Below are 18,330 nucleotides of genomic sequence, written 5' to 3'. Positions count from 1 at the left end.
ACCTTCCCAAGTTCTCTCACGTCACCCCGCTCCTCCGCTCTCTCCACTGGCTTCCAGTTGAAGCTCGCATCCGCTACAAGACCATGGTGATTGCCTACGGAGCTGTGAAGGGAACGGCACCTCCATACCTTCAGGCTCTGATCAGGCCCTACACCCAAACAAGGGCACTGCGTTCATCCACCTCTGGCCTGCTGGCCCCCCTACCTCTGAGGAAGCACAGTTCCCGCTCAGCCCAGTCAAAACTGTTCGCTGCTCTGGCACCCCAATGGTGGAACAAGCTCCCTCACGACGCCAGGACAGCGGAGTCATCACCACCTTCCGGAGACACCTGAAACCCCACCTCTTTAAGGAATACCTAGGATAGGATAAAGTAATCCTTCTAACCCCCCCCTTAAAAGATTTAGATGCACTATTGTAGAGTGGTTGTTCCACTGGATATCATAAGGTGAATCCACCAATTTGTAAGTCGCTCTGGATAAGAGCGTCTGCTAAATGACTTAAATGTAAATGTAAATGTTAATTGAAATGCATTCCAGGTGATTACCTCATGAAGCTGGTTGAGAGAATGCCAAGAGTGTGCAAAGCTGTCATCAAGGCAAAGGGTGGCTATTTAGAAGAATCTCAAAACTAAAATATATTTTGATTTGTTTAACACTTTTTTGGTTACTACATGATTCCATGAGTGTTATTTCATAGTTTTGATGTCTTCTCTATTATTCTACAATGTAGAAAATAGTATAAATAAAGAAAAACCCTGGAATGAGTAGGTGTGTCCAAATTTTTGACTGGTACTGTATGTATGGTTTTTATCCAGACATTTAGCTATTGACGTACTGGACCACTGAAGTAAGGTCCTAGCAGTGAGAGGAGTAAGAGAAGACAATGGCTTTATTGCTAAAGGTGTTTGGGCTTTACTCACATCTAGATACACAGTTACCAGAGTCAGAATGGGTCTTCCTGTAGACAGTCACACACATACACATACAGGTTCCAACCAGCTCGGGGTGTAGGCAGAAGAGGGAACCAAAGGGGATAGTCAAGCCTGGAGAAGGGGCTGGGAGGCAGGCACAGTGGGTCAGGTAAGTGTTCAACAGGTGTGTTCCTCACCTGGGATGAGAGGGTTGGAAAGGAATAGAGGGGGGGAGGGGGCTCATCAAGCACTGCTGTACACCCATGCCTTGACACCAGTGGATTGAGGTGGGAACGAATGGTGTGTCTGTGTGCGTGTGTGTGTATGTGTGCGACACTGTGCTTGCATGCAGTACAGCTCTCCCGCTAATGGCCTCTGAGGGTCAAGGGCTGTTTAACTGAGTTAGACACAATGACCCAGGGGACAATCAGAAACAAGACTACATGACCCAGGGGTCAAATAGAGAAGACCACATTGCTCTTAAGATGATGTTTTCTGTTCTGGTACCATTCTGTTACTGTTGCTACTTTTATCTCTTCGTGGTTTTTGAACCACCCTCCGTTCACCTCCTTCTCCTCTGTGACCTTTTTCTGTTACACTAAACACATCAGTCTGATTTGTTCTACTACTCTCTGCACCAATAAAAACCTTCCTCCCTTCTTCCTAAAGTCCAGCTCAGCCAGTCCTCTTCCCTAATCATCTTAACTGAGATCTGTGCATCACGTACGATAAGTGCCCTCCTGAAACGTTCAGTCACAAAACTCTACTGTCCTTGGCTTCTAGTCTCTGTGGTCCTTCTAATCTTTCCATAGCAGATACCGTTCTGAGCTGAGTAACAGAGAAACACTGTCTCACTGTCTGTTTAGCATGGTGGAGACCATGTTAGAGTAATGTACTGTACACACCCCTTGCTCTATGGCTAGTTTAGTAGCTTCAGATGCTGCATCAAAAAATTGTCTACATCCAAAATTGTGAACAATTACAGCATTGTGTTTTATTTGCTTTTGTTTTGTTTGCTTTTCCTACCCTCATAGAGATGCTCTTTTCTACCAGGCCTAGGCTGAGAGGAAGAGTGTAAGTGCGGTAATTGACAGAGGGAGAGTGGAGGATGCTGTTATAACAGCCCCTGGGGTGGGTGGGAGGTGTGGTCATTAAGTTTAAGTTTCTCCATCATTAGTCTGTTTGGCTTGAAGAAGTCCTCAGGTGGCCAACTTTCCAGACTTCCTGTGACAGCTTCCTTTTTCCTGTTGTGTTGTTGTGGAGGTTGTTTGTTTTATACACTGGCGGGCGTGCGGTCAGAGACTAAACCAAACCAGTTTCTTTGGGCTTATTCTTTATATTCCAGTGGATCCTCAGAAGGATGCTCCATCAAACTTAACGGCAGCCAGAGCTTGAGCTAGAGATGAAAAAGGGAGAGAGGAAGAGAGGATTAGAGATAGACATAGACACAGGAATTGAGATAGAGATAGACACAGGGATACACGAGATAGAGACAGAGATAGACGCAGAGTTAGAGGCAGAGATAGACACAGAGATAGACACAATGATATACACAGTGAGACAGAGTGATAGACACAGAGATAGACACATATATAGGCACAGAGACAGACACAGAGATAGAGACATAGATATACATATAGATAAACACAGAAACGGACACAGAGACAGACACAGAGACAGACACAGAGACAGACACAGAGACAGACACAGAGACAGACACAGAGACAGACAGAGACAGACACAGAGACAGAAACAGAGATAAACACAGAGACAAAGATGGACACAGAGACAGACACAGAGATAGAGACAAAGATAGACACAGAGACAAAGTTAGAGACAGAGACAGAGATAGAGATAGACACAGAGATAGAGACAGTGATATAGATACAGTGATAGATAGAGGGAGGATGGGAAGGAGAGACAGAGAATACACTTTAACTCCAGTAAAACTCTTACAAAACATTCAAACAGAGACACAATGAAAACTGAAAGCAAGGAAAGGAAAGGCATCCGAACTCATATGAGATCCCTTTCTGTTATGTCTTCATGTGACTCTAAATGCTAATTTGACCACAGGACAACTCTCTATGCTGCCTCATTTTGGTCAACCGCTCCAGGCCAGTTTGAACCAATCACAGCTGAGAATCCTGTCACATAGTACAGGAGGTGCCCCTGTTATGTTGGAGAGTGGTTATTGAAAGACTTGAATAGTTGTCACAACCAGGCCAAGAAAGCCGCAGTGCAACATCAACTTGAGTAATTTTCCAGCTAACATACTTTTCCTGCATAGTTGTAATTTTGGGTAAAACAAGTCCACAATGGTCTTAGGAAATGTGCTGATTTATAATTTTAAACAACAACAATGATCATAGAAAGTCATGGAAGTATGTTTGGTGTGAGTATATGGGCAATACACCCTGAACATCAAAGGCCAAGCAGAAAGACATTAGGTTTGAACCAAAGATACTTCAAGGATCTTTGGTCTTCAAGGATCATGGACTTCAAGGTCTTTTAACATTGCAGTCTTGTGCCATTGGTGTACGTCTGCATTCAATTTGGCTTTTGTAAGGGCCATGTGTGATCCTGCCAATGTTTAAAAGTAAGGCGGATATCTTGAGTTGTTTTTGCCAAACACAATGAAAGGGAAATAAATCAGTATAGTTTTTGAGGTTTGATTTCTTGACCAGAAATGACAAGAATGTCTTCTGGAGGGCTCATAAAGATTATGGTTGAATTACCGTCGTAACCACCCAGTATCAATCCCTCATTATTTAAACTAACTAAAAATATCTGGTATTCATCCCAGTCTGTACACATGATATGATTAATCTAAAGTGCTGACAGTAAGAGTGATCCTCTTCTTATTAGTTGAATGTGATGACTGTTAGCTTCAAAGTCTGGTACAGCAGTTTATCATTATTTGGGTTCATTGCTGAATATGTGTTGGATGTGGCAGCCTGGCTTTATTCAACGTGTAAAGCTCTAAATTGACTGGTCCAAGGCAGAAAAATAGAGGCTGCATCCCAAATGCCACCCTAGTCCCATAGGCCTCTGGACAAAATGGAGAATGGGGTGCCATTTAGGACACAACTAGAGCAACATGAGGCATGCAGAGCCCAAACCACTTAGTGTTGTCAGTAATAACAGCTTATCCCTACTGATCTGACCTTGTGATAATAGTAATAACAGCTTATCCCTACTGATCTGACCCTGTGATAATAATAATAACAGCTTATCCTTACTGATCTGACCCTGTGATAATAGTAATAACAACTTATCCATACTGATCTGACCCTGTGATAATAGTAATAACAGCTTATCCATACTGACCTGACCCTGTGATAATAGTAATAACAACTTATCCATACTGATCTGACCCTGTGATAATAGTAATAACAGCTTATCCCCACTGATCTGATCCTGAGAACAGTAATAACAGATTATCCCTACTGATCTGACCCTGTGATAATAGTAATAACAGCTTATCCTTACTGATCTGACCCTGTGATAATAGTAATAACAGCTTATCCCTACTGATCTGACCCTGTGATAATAGTAATAACAGCTTATCCATACTGATCTGACCCTGTGATAATAGTAATAACAGCTTATCCCTACTGATCTGACACTGTGATAATAGTAATAACAGCTTATCCCTACTGATCTGACACTGTGATAATAGTAATAACAGCTTATCCCCACTGATCTGACTCCGTGATAATAGTAATAACAGCTTATCCCTACTGATCTGACCCTGTGATAATAGTAATAACAGCTTATCCCTACTGATCTGACCCCGTGATAATAGTAATAACAGCTTATCCATACTGATCTGACCCCGTGATAATTGTAATAACAGCTTAGCCCCACTGATCTGTCATAAATCTTAAAAGGATAGTTCACTGCTATATCTGTATTGATTAATGGTTTCCGTACCTTTTAATGAGTACAGTATAATGAAAAGGACTGGTAGTAATATACTATTGGTGTATGTTTATTTTGGTATACTTAGCAAAAATCTCATGTTAACACTGGCCATTGAGTGCATTCTGAACTTTTTTCCAGTTAGTAAAACAATTGAGCAAAGCAGATAGTTATAAAAGGTAACAATAAAATATCCCTTGATGTCCACCTGCTGCCATTGGTCAAGACATCACCTGAGGGAAAAACAGAGAGCCCTGCCCAAACCAGGAGAGGGAGGAGGACGGCAACCAGAGAGGGGTTAAGGGGGAGTGGGGGGTTAAGGGAGGAGGTACGTGTGGTTGGTGGGCGGGGACTCACCTTCACAGACTCACACCTTCATGATGTGGGCGGAGTCGGAGAAGCCAGTGGAGGAGGGGGGAGGGGCCAGGCTGGTCGGGGAGGCGAGGGAGCTGGGGGCGCACTGGGCTGGAATGGAATGGGGGTGTGACGTGAGAACGAGCAAAACAAATAGCAAAACATAAAGGTGTAATGCAATTTAAAAAGGGTAGGTAGAGTGAGGGAGAGACACCAGGGGAGACAGTGCACTCACATCACCTCACAAGCATAAGATGAATGGTGCTTAGCCTGTAGCTCTGTACTGAGGAAGCAAGAGGATGTAGCGTGTATACTATGATAAAGCCGTTGCACATGGATTTGGAGTTCGCCTACACACATTCAGAGCACTTAAACAAATGGAAAAGTGCTTTTCTGGAGGCTAGACAAAGTAAAATAGTTGCTATCTGGCATCACCAGAGAAACACAGATACAGTATATAGCGCAAACATGGTTTGAACTCTGTGCAGCTGGACCATGTTTTTTATGACCACGACTGACAGCAGGCAGCACACAGTATGACTGAATACTAATGAATACTAATAAGAGTTGATAAATCAAGCCAGTTTTGTTTTTCTTCAGCTCATCACTTAAAGCTGACAAGATGATGTTCAATTTCCCCTAATCATAAAGTTAACCATGATGCCATTGTGAATATGTTGTTGGTTGTGGGTAGGGGGGCAGAGACAGAGGGTAAGCAGTAAGAAATTGTGTCGTAGTTTTGAGCAAACGGAAACTGTCGATCTAACTATAGGAGAGCTTGCGATCTTCAAGGACTATATAGTAGAGCCTCTAGGTTCAGACAGTGGAGCATCAGCGTGTGTAGTGAATATTCTGGAGAGTGGAGGAGTGGGGTAGTGGGACAGACAGTGAATATTGTTGAGAGTGGGGAGGAGAGGGGTAGTGAGACAGACAGTGAATATTGTTGAGAGTGGGGAGGAGAGGGGTAGTGAGACAGATAGTGAATATTGTGGAGAGTGGAGGAGTGGGGTAGTGAGACAGACAGTGAATATTGTTGAGAGTGGGGAGGAGAGGGGTAGTGAGACAGACAGTGAATATTGTTGAGAGTGGGGAGGAGAGGGGTAGTGAGACAGACAGTGAATATTGTTGAGAGTGGGGAGGAGAGGGGTAGTGAGACAGACAGTGAATATTGTTGAGAGTGGGGAGGAGAGGGGTAGTGAGACAGACAGTGAATATTGTTGAGAGTGGGGAGGAGAGGGGTAGTGAGACAGACAGTGAATATTCTGGAGAGTGGAGGAGTGGGGTAATGAGACAGACAGTGAATATTGTTGAGAGTGGGGAGGAGAGGGGTAGTGAGACAGACAGTGAATATTCTGGAGAGTGGAGGAGTGGGGTAGTGGGACAGACAGTGAATATTGTTGAGAGTGGAGGAGTGGGGTAATGAGACAGACAGTGAATATTGTTGAGAGTGGGGAGGAGAGGGGTAGTGAGACAGATAGTGAATATTGTGGAGAGTGGAGGAGTGGGGTAGTGAGACAGACAGTGAATATTGTGGAGAGTGGAGGAATGGGGTAGTGAGACATACAGTGAATATTGTGGAGAGTGGAGGAGTGGGGTAGTGAGACATACAGTGAATATTGTGGAGAGTGGAGGAGTGGGGTAGTGAGACATACAGTGAATATTGTGGGGAGTGGGGTAGTGAGACAGACAGTGAATATTGTGGGGAGTGGATGAATAGGGTAGTGAGACAGACAGTGAATATTGTGGGGAGAGGAGGAATAGGGTAGTGAGGCAGACAGTGAATATTGTGGGGAGTGGAGGAATAGGGTAGTGAGGCAGACAGTGAATATTGTGGGGAGTGGAGGAATAGGGTAGTGAGGCAGACAGTGAATATTGTGGGGAGTGGAGGAATAGGGTAGTGAGGCAGACAGTGAATATTGTGGGGAGTGGAGGAATGGGGTAGTGAGACACAGTGAATATTGTGGGGAGAGGAGGAATAGGGTAGTGAGACAGACAGTGAATATTGTGGGGAGTGGAGGAATAGTGTAGTGAGGCAGACAGTGAATATTGTGGGGAGTGGAGGAATAGTGTAGTGAGGCAGACAGTGAATATTGTGGGGAGTGGAGGAATAGGGTAGTGAGGCAGACAGTGAATATTGTGGGGAGTGGAGGAATAGGGTAGTGAGACAGACAGTGAATATTGTGGGGAGTGGAGGAATAGGGTAGTGAGGCAGACAGTGAAACAGGCAGAGCCAGAGATAAGAGTTTGGTGAACTATCTTCCCTGCTAGCACCAGACGTTCCATAACATTCCATTCTAACTTGCATTTCTCAGTGGAAGAATATCATCCTGGAACATCTGGTGGCAACATGGCAACACTTTCATGTTCTAAATCTCGGTTCATCTGAATTGATCAAATCTCTGTTAATCTTTGGCTCTAGGGACAGTGAAAATGTGCCACTGTTTTAGGATGCCCAGTGAATGGACAAGGTTAATAAGCATTTTCAGTAAGAGTGGATACAGATAGGTGTATCTGAGCTCAGGACCTGAATTTAGAGTGTCTCAGAGTAGGAGTGCTGATCTGGGATCAGTTATGCCTTTTAGATCACATTGAATAAGATGACAGGGGGAACCTGATCCTATATCAGAACTTGTATGAGAAGCTTGTTAAATACTTCGCTTGGTTGACTCTGCTGCAGACAGCGAGGGAGTGAAGGTGTTGTTGAGGTTAGGTAGTGAGTGGGTAGTGGATAGTGGATTGTATTGCAATACAGCAGATGGAGTGAGGGTGTGATTGGCTGGGGTTAAGTGATGGATAGTGTAGTCGTTCACAGACAGTTGACAGTGAGGTTTAACTAGGAGTTACATTGGGATTTTAAAGTTGATGGAACTGGCCCTCATTGTATATTTTATCCCCAGATGTTTTTAATATAACAAGGCAGTTTGACTAGGTTAACCTCCAATCTAATCCCAACACAGCTGTTAGGGATGTTGAATGTGATGCACACAGCTGGAGAAGGCTTGAACGCGTGTGGTTGGTGGTGGACATGTGTATCATAGAGGCAGAGAGAGAAGGGGTTTTGGATGGCGTGGGGGGTGTTGCAGCAACACATCGCCACTCGTTGCTGGGGGGTCCTCTCAATGACAGGGGGGCGACGGGGCCGGGGTGGGTAACGATAACCGTGAGGGGGATAACCGTAGCGACAGGGTGATCGGGGTGGTGGCGGTGGAGCGGCAGGCTGCGGCGGCGTCCTCACCGGAGAGCAGACGGGAGCGTCGCGAGGCCTCGGTGGCCAGGGCACAGGAGATCTCAATCCTCTTCTCCTGGTCCTGGAGCTGCTGCTCTGGGTTACCCTGGTGGTGGGAACCAACCCCCTCTGTAGGACCGTCCAATAGGGGAACCACGTTCTGGAGACTGGAGGGAGTGACGGGCAGAGGGGAGGGGGAGAGGAGGGCGAGAGAGTGACAAAGAAAAGGAGTAGAGTGCAAGAGAAAGGAGATTCAATTATACCTTTTATACAGAACATGTGGCATTCCATCATTCAGATGTGAATCAGATAATCAGTAGAGGGGTGAACGTTTAGCCAAACTTTGGCTAAATACACTGCTGTACTGTGTGAGATCTGTGTTAGATAGTAGTTCAGTAGTGTCTGTACATACTTTGATTTGGCAATGAGCGTCTTGATCCTCTCTACTTTCTTCTGTTTCTCCTTTTGCTCCTCTGGGCTGAGAGGAGTGTCCACGTCCAGGTAGCGCTCCGGAATCAGAACCTTGTCTGGAGCACACAGCTGAGGACACGAGTTACAGATGAGGTTTGGTCATCTTTTATTTTATGGCCCACTATATACTTGGTTTGCAATTAGAAAAAAACATTACGTATACAAGTAATGACCAATTGTGGAAAATTATTTGAAGCCAGCACACACTAAAAACAAACCTTTCTATATAGGGCCAAATAAGGATTATTTAGCTCGCAATGATAGCAGAACCGTTTATGGTGCAATAAAGAACCATTCCTATGATTCAATAACAAACTATAAACAAAAAGGCAATATATAGCACCAAAGGTTCTGCTATTGTCACAATTCTTTTTGATGCTGTATAGAACCATTTCAAGGTTCTAGAAATAACCGTTTGAAGAACAATACTGGGTTATTTCTTCTGGTTAGCGATATTATATTGTTACAATTCCAAAGGTTTTATTATTGTGAGTTGAAACAGGTGTGCTAGATCTGGAACGACTGGGGGTCCCTGAGGAGAGAATTGAGAACCATTGATTTACACATCACTTTCAATTGACACAGGCCATACATGAGTCTTTCACAAAACACCGTCACTATTTAACATGTAACAGATTAAATCAAATGGAATGACACTAACTCACGGTTGCACAAAAAGAGCTGTGTTCAAACCATGCCCCAAAATATTCTAATGAGCCGCCTCCTCTACATCTTCATTACCACTTAGTGTGTACTAACAGGTGATGGACCTGGCGGAGTGGTGCCGGGAAAATAACCTCTCCCTCAACGTCAAACAAAACGAAGAAGCAGAAAAAAGCAGAGGGAGCACATCCCTATCCACATTGACAGGACCACAGTGGATGAGGTGGAAAGCTTCAAGTTTCTCGGCGTACACATCACTGATGATCTGAAATGGTCCACCCACACATAGACAGTGTGGTGAATCACCGCCTGGCACGGCAACTGCACAACCCGCAACCGCAGGACTCTCCAGAGGGTAATGCAGTCTGCACAACGCATCACCGGGGGCAAACTACCTGCCCTCCAGGACACCTACAGCACCCGATGTCACAGGAAGGCTAAAAAGATAAAGGACATCAACCACCCGAGCCACTGCCTGTTCACCCCGCTATCATCCAGAAGGCGAGGTCAGTACAGGTGCATCAAAGCTGGGACAGAGAGACTGAAAAAAAGCTTCTATCTCAAGGCCATCAGACTGTTAAATAGCCATCACTAGCCGGCTACTACCTGGTTACTCAACCCTGCACCTTAGAGGCTGCTGCCCTATATACATAGACATGGAATCACTGGTCACTTTAATTATAGCCCAGTTTTTTTAAATGTTTGCCTAAATGACATACCCAGGTCTAACTGCCTGTAGCTCAGGCCCTGAAACAAGGATATGCATATTCTTGGTACCATTTGAAAGGAAACACTTTGAAGTTTGTGGAAATGTGAAATGAATGTAGGGGAAATAACACAATAGATGTGGTAGAATATATATATTTTTTTAAACTGTATTTTCTACCACCATCTTTGAAATGCAAGAGAAAGGTAATAGTTATAGCCATCACTATAGGTGTAATTCCGATAGTGTCCACAAGATGGCATCAGTGTATGTGCAAAGTTTCAGATGGATAACATGAAAAATTTGCGACTTTTAGTGTCAAGTCCCTAGGTACATTTGGGCAAATCGTGAATGAGACATTCGCGTTCACATTCGCGTTCATATTCCATTTTTCTGCAAGAATATCGTCAAATCTGTATACTTGGACTTTGATTTAGCTTTCCAATTATTAGTAGCCATATTATAAGTTCAACATTTGCCAAACAATCAGTTTTCATAACTTTATAATATTCTTATATGTTGTGTCCAAAAGGAAAAGGCATGCTGTCGCAAAAGGTTAGTGCCTACATTTTGCGACAGACAGGGTTTCCGGATACTCCCGTAAAGCCCAGTTCATTGGCTATCTAGCTTGACCCCGATTGGTGCTTATTTGACAAATATACAGTCCTTCAAGTGATGGCCGCCCGTGTCATCGGCGTGCCATGAAGGCGTCATTCTCTGACCAAATATGGTGTCCTATAGTATATACTACACCCCTAATGATATAGTGAAGTCTTGTTACCTTCTAGGATATCGGAGGAATACATACGAACGTGATTTGACTCGTTCAAACACCGTTTAGGGTGAGATTTTCACAGATTCCTTTGTTTGCAAATTGAATGAATGGAAACAAAATCGATCACGTGTGCTATATGGACCTTTTTGGATATGAAAAAGGATTGTATTTAACAAAACAACACTTCATGTTATCTCTGGGACCCTTTGGATGATAAATCAGAGCAAGATTTCAGAATGTAAGTACACATTTCACCTTCAGAGGTGAATTTATCAAACCTATCGGGTTGGCATTTTCGCAGTAATAGCTACTGTAAATTGGACAGTGCAGTTATATTAACCTCTTGACAGTCGCCTAGGATAGGGGGCGCCACAGCGCATTTTGAAAAAAAATTGTGCCCATTTTAAACGGCCTCCTACTCAAACTCAGAAGCTAGGATATGCGTATAATTAATACTTGTGGATAGAAAACACCCTAAAGCTTCTAAAACTGTTTGAATGGTGTCTGTGAGTATAACAGAACTCATATGGCAGTCAAAACCCCGAGACAGATGGAAACAGGAAGTGGAATTCTGAATTGCGAACTCAACTTCATCACGTTGCCTATTAATCACACCGTGAGCTATGATTCATTGAGCACTTCCTATTGCTTTCACTAGATGTCCCCAGTCTTTACAAAGTGATTTGAGTCTCCTACTGTGAAAACTGACAGAATGACACGCTGTGGAACGTGGTCACATGGAGAGGGCCATCACCATTATGACGCCGGCGCCCCTGGTTACCCTCCCCTTTCGAAACGTTTTGAAACACAATGCAATCGTCCCCCTCGAATCTTATTGGAGCTCTCGTTGAAAAAGGCCCTACAGATTTATGTTATACAACGTTTGACATGTTTGAACGAACCTAAATAAGAAAAAAATGCATTTTGTTGAAAGAGTAGCCCCGCGCACGTCGGAACTTTTGGTGAAGCCTTCAGAACGCGCTAACAACAACAAGCTATAGCTTGTTGTTGTTAGCGCGTTCTGAAGGCTGCTCCAAAAGTACCGTCGTTCGCGGGACTTCTCTCTCAACAAAATGCATTTTTTTTTTAGTTAGGTTCGTTCAAACATGTCAAACGTTGTAAAACATAAATCTTTAAGGCCTTTTTCAACCAGAGCTCCAATAAGATTCAAGGGGGATGGTTGCATTGTCTTTCTAAATGTTTCGAAAGGTGAGGGTAACCAGGGGCGCCGGTGTCATAATGGTGATGGCCCTCTCCATGTGGCCACTTTCCACAGACTCTCATTCTGTCAGTTTTCACAGTAGAAGGCTCAAACCACTTTGTAAAGACTGGGGACATCTAATGGAAGCAATAGGAAGTGCTCAATGAACCATAGCTCACGGTGTGATTTATAGGCAAAGTGATGAAGTTGAGTCCGCAATTCAGAATTCCACATCCTGTTACGATCTGTCTCGGGGTTTTGACTGCCATATGAGTTCTGTTATACTCACAGACACCATTCAAACAGTTTTAGAAACTTTAGGTTGTTTTCTATCCACAAGTATTAATTATATGCATATCCTAGCTTCTGAGTTTGAGTAGGAGGCCGTTTAAAATGGGCACAAATTTTTTCAAAAATCGCTGTAGCGCCCCCTATCCTAGGCGACCGTCAAGAGGTTAAATAACTATGCATTAAGCACAACTATACCACATCACGACTGGATCATAGTCACATAATGATTGTATCACATATCACAGTGTGGTTGTTGGTCAGAGTATGTCTAACCTCTTTGCTGATGTCCAGGTTGTACTGGTCAGGTTCCATCTGTAACCGTCTGAGGCGAGCAATCTCCTCCCGGGGTGACTCTTGAACCCCCTCCCCCCGTACTGCAGCCTCCAGGTCCTTGATGTCCACCTCATGGGTTGTCAGCCTCCGCCTCACCTGGACACACACACACACACACAGAGATAACCAATCAGGAAAGAGACTAGGAGGCTGACAACCCACTAGGAGCCAAGTGCTCAGCCAATCAACATGGCCCGGAAAGATAGACAAGAGGCCAGAACAATATACTGGATCTTCCTTTATAATACATTTCAACATGCTGTACATATTCCTTGTGGCTAGCTCATAGAGGTACATATACTGTACCAGTCAAAAGTTTGGACACACCTACTCATTCAAGGGTTTTTCTTTATTTTTTATATTTTCTACATTGTATAATAGATTCTTCAAAGTATCCACCCTTTGCCTTGATGACAGCTTTTCACACTCTTGGTATTTTCTCAACCAGCTTCATGAAGTAGTCACCTGGAATGCATTTCAATTAACAGAGGATAAGTTCATTAGAGTTTCCAGCCTCAGAAATTGCAGCACAAATAAATGCTTCACAGAGTTCAAGTAACAGACACATCTCAAAGCAACTGTTCAGAGGAGACTGTGTGAATCAGGACTTCATGGTCGATTTGCTGCAAAGAAACCACTACTAAAGGACGCCAATAAGAATAAGAGACTTGCTTGGGTCAAGAAACACGATCAATGGACGTCAGACCGGTGGAAATTTGTCCTTTAGTCTGATGAGTCCAAATTTGAGATTTTTGTTTCCAACTGCCGTGTCTTTGTGAGACACAGAGTAGGTGAACGGATGATCTCCATGTGTGGTTCGCACCGTGAAGCATGGATGAGGAGGTGTGATGGTGTGGGAGTGCTTTGCTGGTGACACTGTCCGTGATTTATTTAGAATTCAAGGCACACTTCACCAGCATGGCTACCACAGCATTCTGCAGTGATACGCCATCCCATCTGGTTTGCACTTAGTGGGACTATCGTTTGTTATTCAACAGGACAATGACCCAAAACACACCTCCAGGCTGCCGCTCGGCCATCGTTCATCCATATACTTACATGTACATATTCTAATTCACCCCTTTAGATTTGTGTGTATAAGGTAGTTGTTGGAGAAGTGTTAGATTACTTGTTAGATATTACTGCACTTTCAGAAGCAGAACTCGAAGCACAAGCATTTTGCTACACTCGCATTAACATCTGCTAACCATGTGTCTGTGACACATTTGATTTGATTTGTAAGGGCTATTTGACCAAGAAAGAGAGTGATGGAGTGCTGCATCAGATGACCTGGCCTCCACAATCACCCGACCTCAACCCAATTGAGATGGTTTGGGATGAGTTGGACTGCAGAGTGAAAGAAAAGCAGCCAACAAGTGCTCACCATATGTGCGAACTCCTTCAAGACTGTTGGAAAAGCATACCAGGTGAAGCTGGTTGAGAGAATGCCAAGAGTGTGCAAAGCTATCATCAAGGCAAAGGCTGGCAAGGCTCACTACTTTGAAGAATCTCAAATATATTTTGATTTGTTTAACACTTTTTTAGTTACTACAGTGAGGGAAGAAAGTATTTGATACCCTGCTTATTTTGTACGTTTGCCCACTGACAAAGAAATGATCAGTCTATAATTTTAATGGTAGGTTTATTTGAACAGTGAGAGACAGAATAATAACAAAAACATCCAGAAAAATGCATGTCAAAAATGTTATAAATTGATTTGCATTTTAATGAGGGAAATAAGTATTTGACCCCTCTGCAAAACATGACTTAGTACCTTTATTGGCAATCACAGAGGTCAGACGTTTCTTGTAGTTGGCCACCAGGTTTGCACACATCTCAGGAGGGATTTTGTCCCACTCCTCTTTTCAGATCTTCTCCAAGTCATTAAGGTTTCGAGGCTGATGTTTGGCAACTCGAACCTTCAGCTCCCTCCACAGATTTTCTATGGGATTAAGGTCTGAAGACTGGCTCGGCCACTCCAGGACCTTAATGGGCTTCTTCTTGAACCACTCCTTTGTTGCCTTGGCCGTGGGTTTTGGGTCATTGTCATGCTGGAATACCCATCCACGACCCATTTTCAATGCCCTGGCTGAGGGAAGGAGGTTCTCACCCAAGATTTGACGGTACATGGCCCTGTCCGTCGTCCCTTTGATGCGGTGAAGTTGTCCTGTCCCCTTAGCAGAAAAACACCCCCAAAGCATAATGTTTCCACCTCCATGTTTGATGGTGGGGATGGTAGTTTTGGGGTCATAGGCAGCATTCCTCCTCCTCCAAACACGGCAAGTTGAGTTGATGCCAAAGAGCTCCATTTTGGTCTCATCTGACCACAACACTTTCACCCAGTTGTCCTCTGAATCATTCAGATGTTCATTGGCAAACTTCAGACGGGCATGTATATGTGCTTTCTTGAGCAGGGGGACCTTGCGGGCGCTGCATGATTTCAGTCCTTCACGGCGTAGTGTGTTACCAATTGTTTTCTTGGTGACTATGGTCCCAGCTGCCTTGAGATCATTGACAAGATCCTTCCGTGTAGTTCTGGGCTGATTCCTCACCGTTCTCATGATCGGTCCCGTGTGGCTCAGTTAGAAGAGCATGGTGTTTGCAACGCAAGGGTTGTGGGTTCGATTCCCACGGGGGACCAGTACGGAGAATATATATATTTTTTTAAATGTATGAAATGTATGCATTCACTACTGTAAGTCGCTCTGGATAAGAGCATCTGCTAAAGTGACTAAAATGTTAAAAAAATCATTGCAACTCCACGAGGTGAGATCTTGCATGGAGCCCCAGGCTGAGGGAGATTGACAGTTCTTTTGTGTTTCTTCCATTTGCGAATAGTCGCACCAACTGTTGTCACCTTCTACCAAGCTGCTTGGCGACGGTCTTGTAGCCCATTCCAGCCTTGTGTAGGTCTACAATCTTGTCCCTGACATCCTTGCAGAGCTCTTTGGTCTTGGCCATAGTGGAGAGTTTGGAATCTGATTGATTGATTGCTTCTGTGGACAGGTGTCTTGTATACAGGTAACAAACTGAGATTAGGAGCACTCCCTTTAAGAGTGTGCTCCTAATCTCAGCTCGTTACCTGTATAAAAGACACCTGGGAGCCAGAAATCTTTCTGATTGAGAGGGGGTCAAATACTTATTTCCCTCATTAAAATGCAAATCAATTTATAACATTTTTGACATGTGTTTTTCTGGATTTTTTTGTTGTTTTTCTGTCTCTCACTGTTCAAATAAACCTACCATTAAAATTATAGACTGATCCTTTCTTTGTCAGTGGGCAAATGTACAAAATCAGGGGACCAAATACTTTTTTCCCTCACTGTACATGATTCCATATGTGTTATTTAAAAGTTTTGATGTCTTCCCTATTTTTCTACAATGTAGAAAATTGTAAAAAATAAAGAAAAACCCTTGAATGAGTAGGTGTGTCCAAACTTTTGACAGGTACTGTACATGTAAATAGAAGTGATAGCCTACCACTCTGTAGTTGGTACCAGCCTGGCTACCCAGGTTCAGACTGCGTCTCTTGTCCCTGACGGAGCTGCTCTGGTTCCTACGGATACGCTCGTTTTGCTCCTCAACGCTCATCTTGGACTTCACCTCCGCCGGGAACACCGCACTCTTCGGACGCTCCTGGGAGAGGGGAATGTCATGGGAATAACATGTCAATCATATGATGAAGCATCAAATGTATTGCTCTTTAAAAGATACATTTGACAGCACCATTCAATATACCAGACATAGGCCCACCACCACAACATAAAGGCAACATCAATGAGTAACACTATCATAATATAGTTACAACACATAATGTGTATGGATCATAAAATATAATGCATATAGCCTGTGAGTTTCCTGAGCTCCATGAAGCCCTCTCTGGCATGCTGCCTACCCTGGAGATTCCATTAGGCACCTTGCCGTTGCGTCGGGAGATTCCATGGTCGTAGGATTGGCCCTGGTCCTCCAGGGGAGACTTAGTCCTGGGAGGAACGATCCCCACTGGACAGGAGAGAGACAAAAAGCATGTCAGAGGATGACACAGGTTGTGTCCCAAATGGCACTACATTCCTATATCGTGCACTACTTTTGATCAGGGCCCATAGAGCACTATGTAGGCAATAGGGTGCTGTTTGGACGCAGACACACAGAGGATGAGTCATTGGGGTTACATAATACAATCTATTATTATGTAAACAATTGACTTTAATAAGGTACAGCTAGTCCTGAGGATTAGTAATCTAATTATATTTATATATACAGTAAATATTCTGATATTTTAGTTGATGACGTTCTTTCATTTCTGATTATAAACAGGATTTCATTCCAATGAGTCTGCTATCTAACAGTTTGGGATTAGATCAGAAAAAGGTAGCATAATACCCCCTTGTAATAATACCCCCATAATACTCCCTTGTAATAAAGCATTTATAATAGATTAGTAAATAGTTTATTCATCATTTATTAATCATTACTCCCACATCTGTAATGTTAGTAAGGTAGTTATTCAGACATTTATAAACAACTTTGAAAGTATTTAATAACTATTCATAAGATAATTCATAAGATGTTTAATATGGGTCGTCATAAACCATTTACTAATCATTAGTTCAATCTTTTTGGGCTATTTATACTTCATAAATCCTTTTTTTAATGTTTTGAGTGAGCAGTGTTATTTCTCACAAAAAGATGGAAATGCCATTGGTAGGCATTCCAGCAGTACGTGATGCTCCTTAAGGTCTCAAAATGCCCCCTAGAACATATCAATGGATAAACAATACTCACACAATACAGAGGGTGTTTGGAAAAATATATTGACATTTTTTATCCAAAACAGTAACACTTCTATGCTGTGTAAAGTATTTTAAAAAATCTGAAAATTGTAACATTAGCATTTGTTGGCAGACTTTTCCACCAAAACCAAAGTCTGGATTGCAGTCACTCATTAGAGCAGTCCATAAAGTGCTTGCGAGGAATGGAAACAAACATCTGCACTATCCCATTATGTTTAATATTTCGCTGAACTATCCATTTAAGTTTCGTGGAATTATCCAATTACGTTTAAAGAGTAGCTACCTTTAATGGCCCAGTTAAAGTGCTGCCACAAAGTGTAAACATAAACATTCAAAGATTGAAAGACTGAAGCACTGGAAGCATTTAAAAGGTAATGTGTCTTGTGAAAAGCTGTCTGAATTCTGGCAAAGAGTATGTTCTTTTATCTCAGCATGTCTACAGATGAACATTCTCTCCATTTTTGTTTGCTTTTAAATGTTGATACTGGAGTCTGTTATCAGGAGAAACTGTGTAACCTAACATTTATAGCGGTGAAGAAATGCATTGCCATTAATTGGAAGGTTGGTTATCCTCCCACAATGTCACGATGGATGACAGAAATGTAAAGTTATGTATGGAGGCATTGTACTAAACACAGTAAGACAGAGTCTGTATTGAAAACATGACAATGTCAAGGGAGATA

The 18,330-nt window shown here is 43.1% G+C and overlaps 1 protein-coding gene across 7 annotated transcripts in view; it reads right to left on the bottom strand.

Moving 5' to 3' along the window:
- Positions 1-874: 874 nt before the first annotated feature.
- The window catches only part of LOC106583501 (pleckstrin homology domain-containing family A member 6), a 201,901-nt gene continuing 184,445 nt past the window's right edge, over positions 875-18,330 (bottom strand). For all 7 annotated transcript variants that reach the window (XM_014167754.2, XM_014167751.2, XM_045705143.1 and 4 more), the window contains 7 exons: positions 16,750-16,856; positions 16,335-16,490; positions 12,795-12,950; positions 8,827-8,954; positions 8,424-8,581; positions 5,192-5,299; positions 875-2,306 (listed from right to left, as the gene is read on the bottom strand). In XM_014167754.2, the coding sequence (XP_014023229.1) occupies positions 5,202-5,299; positions 8,424-8,581; positions 8,827-8,954; positions 12,795-12,950; positions 16,335-16,490; positions 16,750-16,856 (803 nt within the window). In that variant the 3' untranslated portion in view covers positions 875-2,306; positions 5,192-5,201. The remainder of the gene's footprint in view (positions 2,307-5,191; positions 5,300-8,423; positions 8,582-8,826; positions 8,955-12,794; positions 12,951-16,334; positions 16,491-16,749; positions 16,857-18,330) is intronic.

Source organism: Salmo salar, chromosome ssa22, assembly GCF_905237065.1.
Source record: "Salmo salar chromosome ssa22, Ssal_v3.1, whole genome shotgun sequence".
NCBI classification, from domain to species: domain Eukaryota; kingdom Metazoa; phylum Chordata; class Actinopteri; order Salmoniformes; family Salmonidae; genus Salmo; species Salmo salar.
This window is presented reverse-complemented; position numbering and strand designations above follow the sequence as displayed.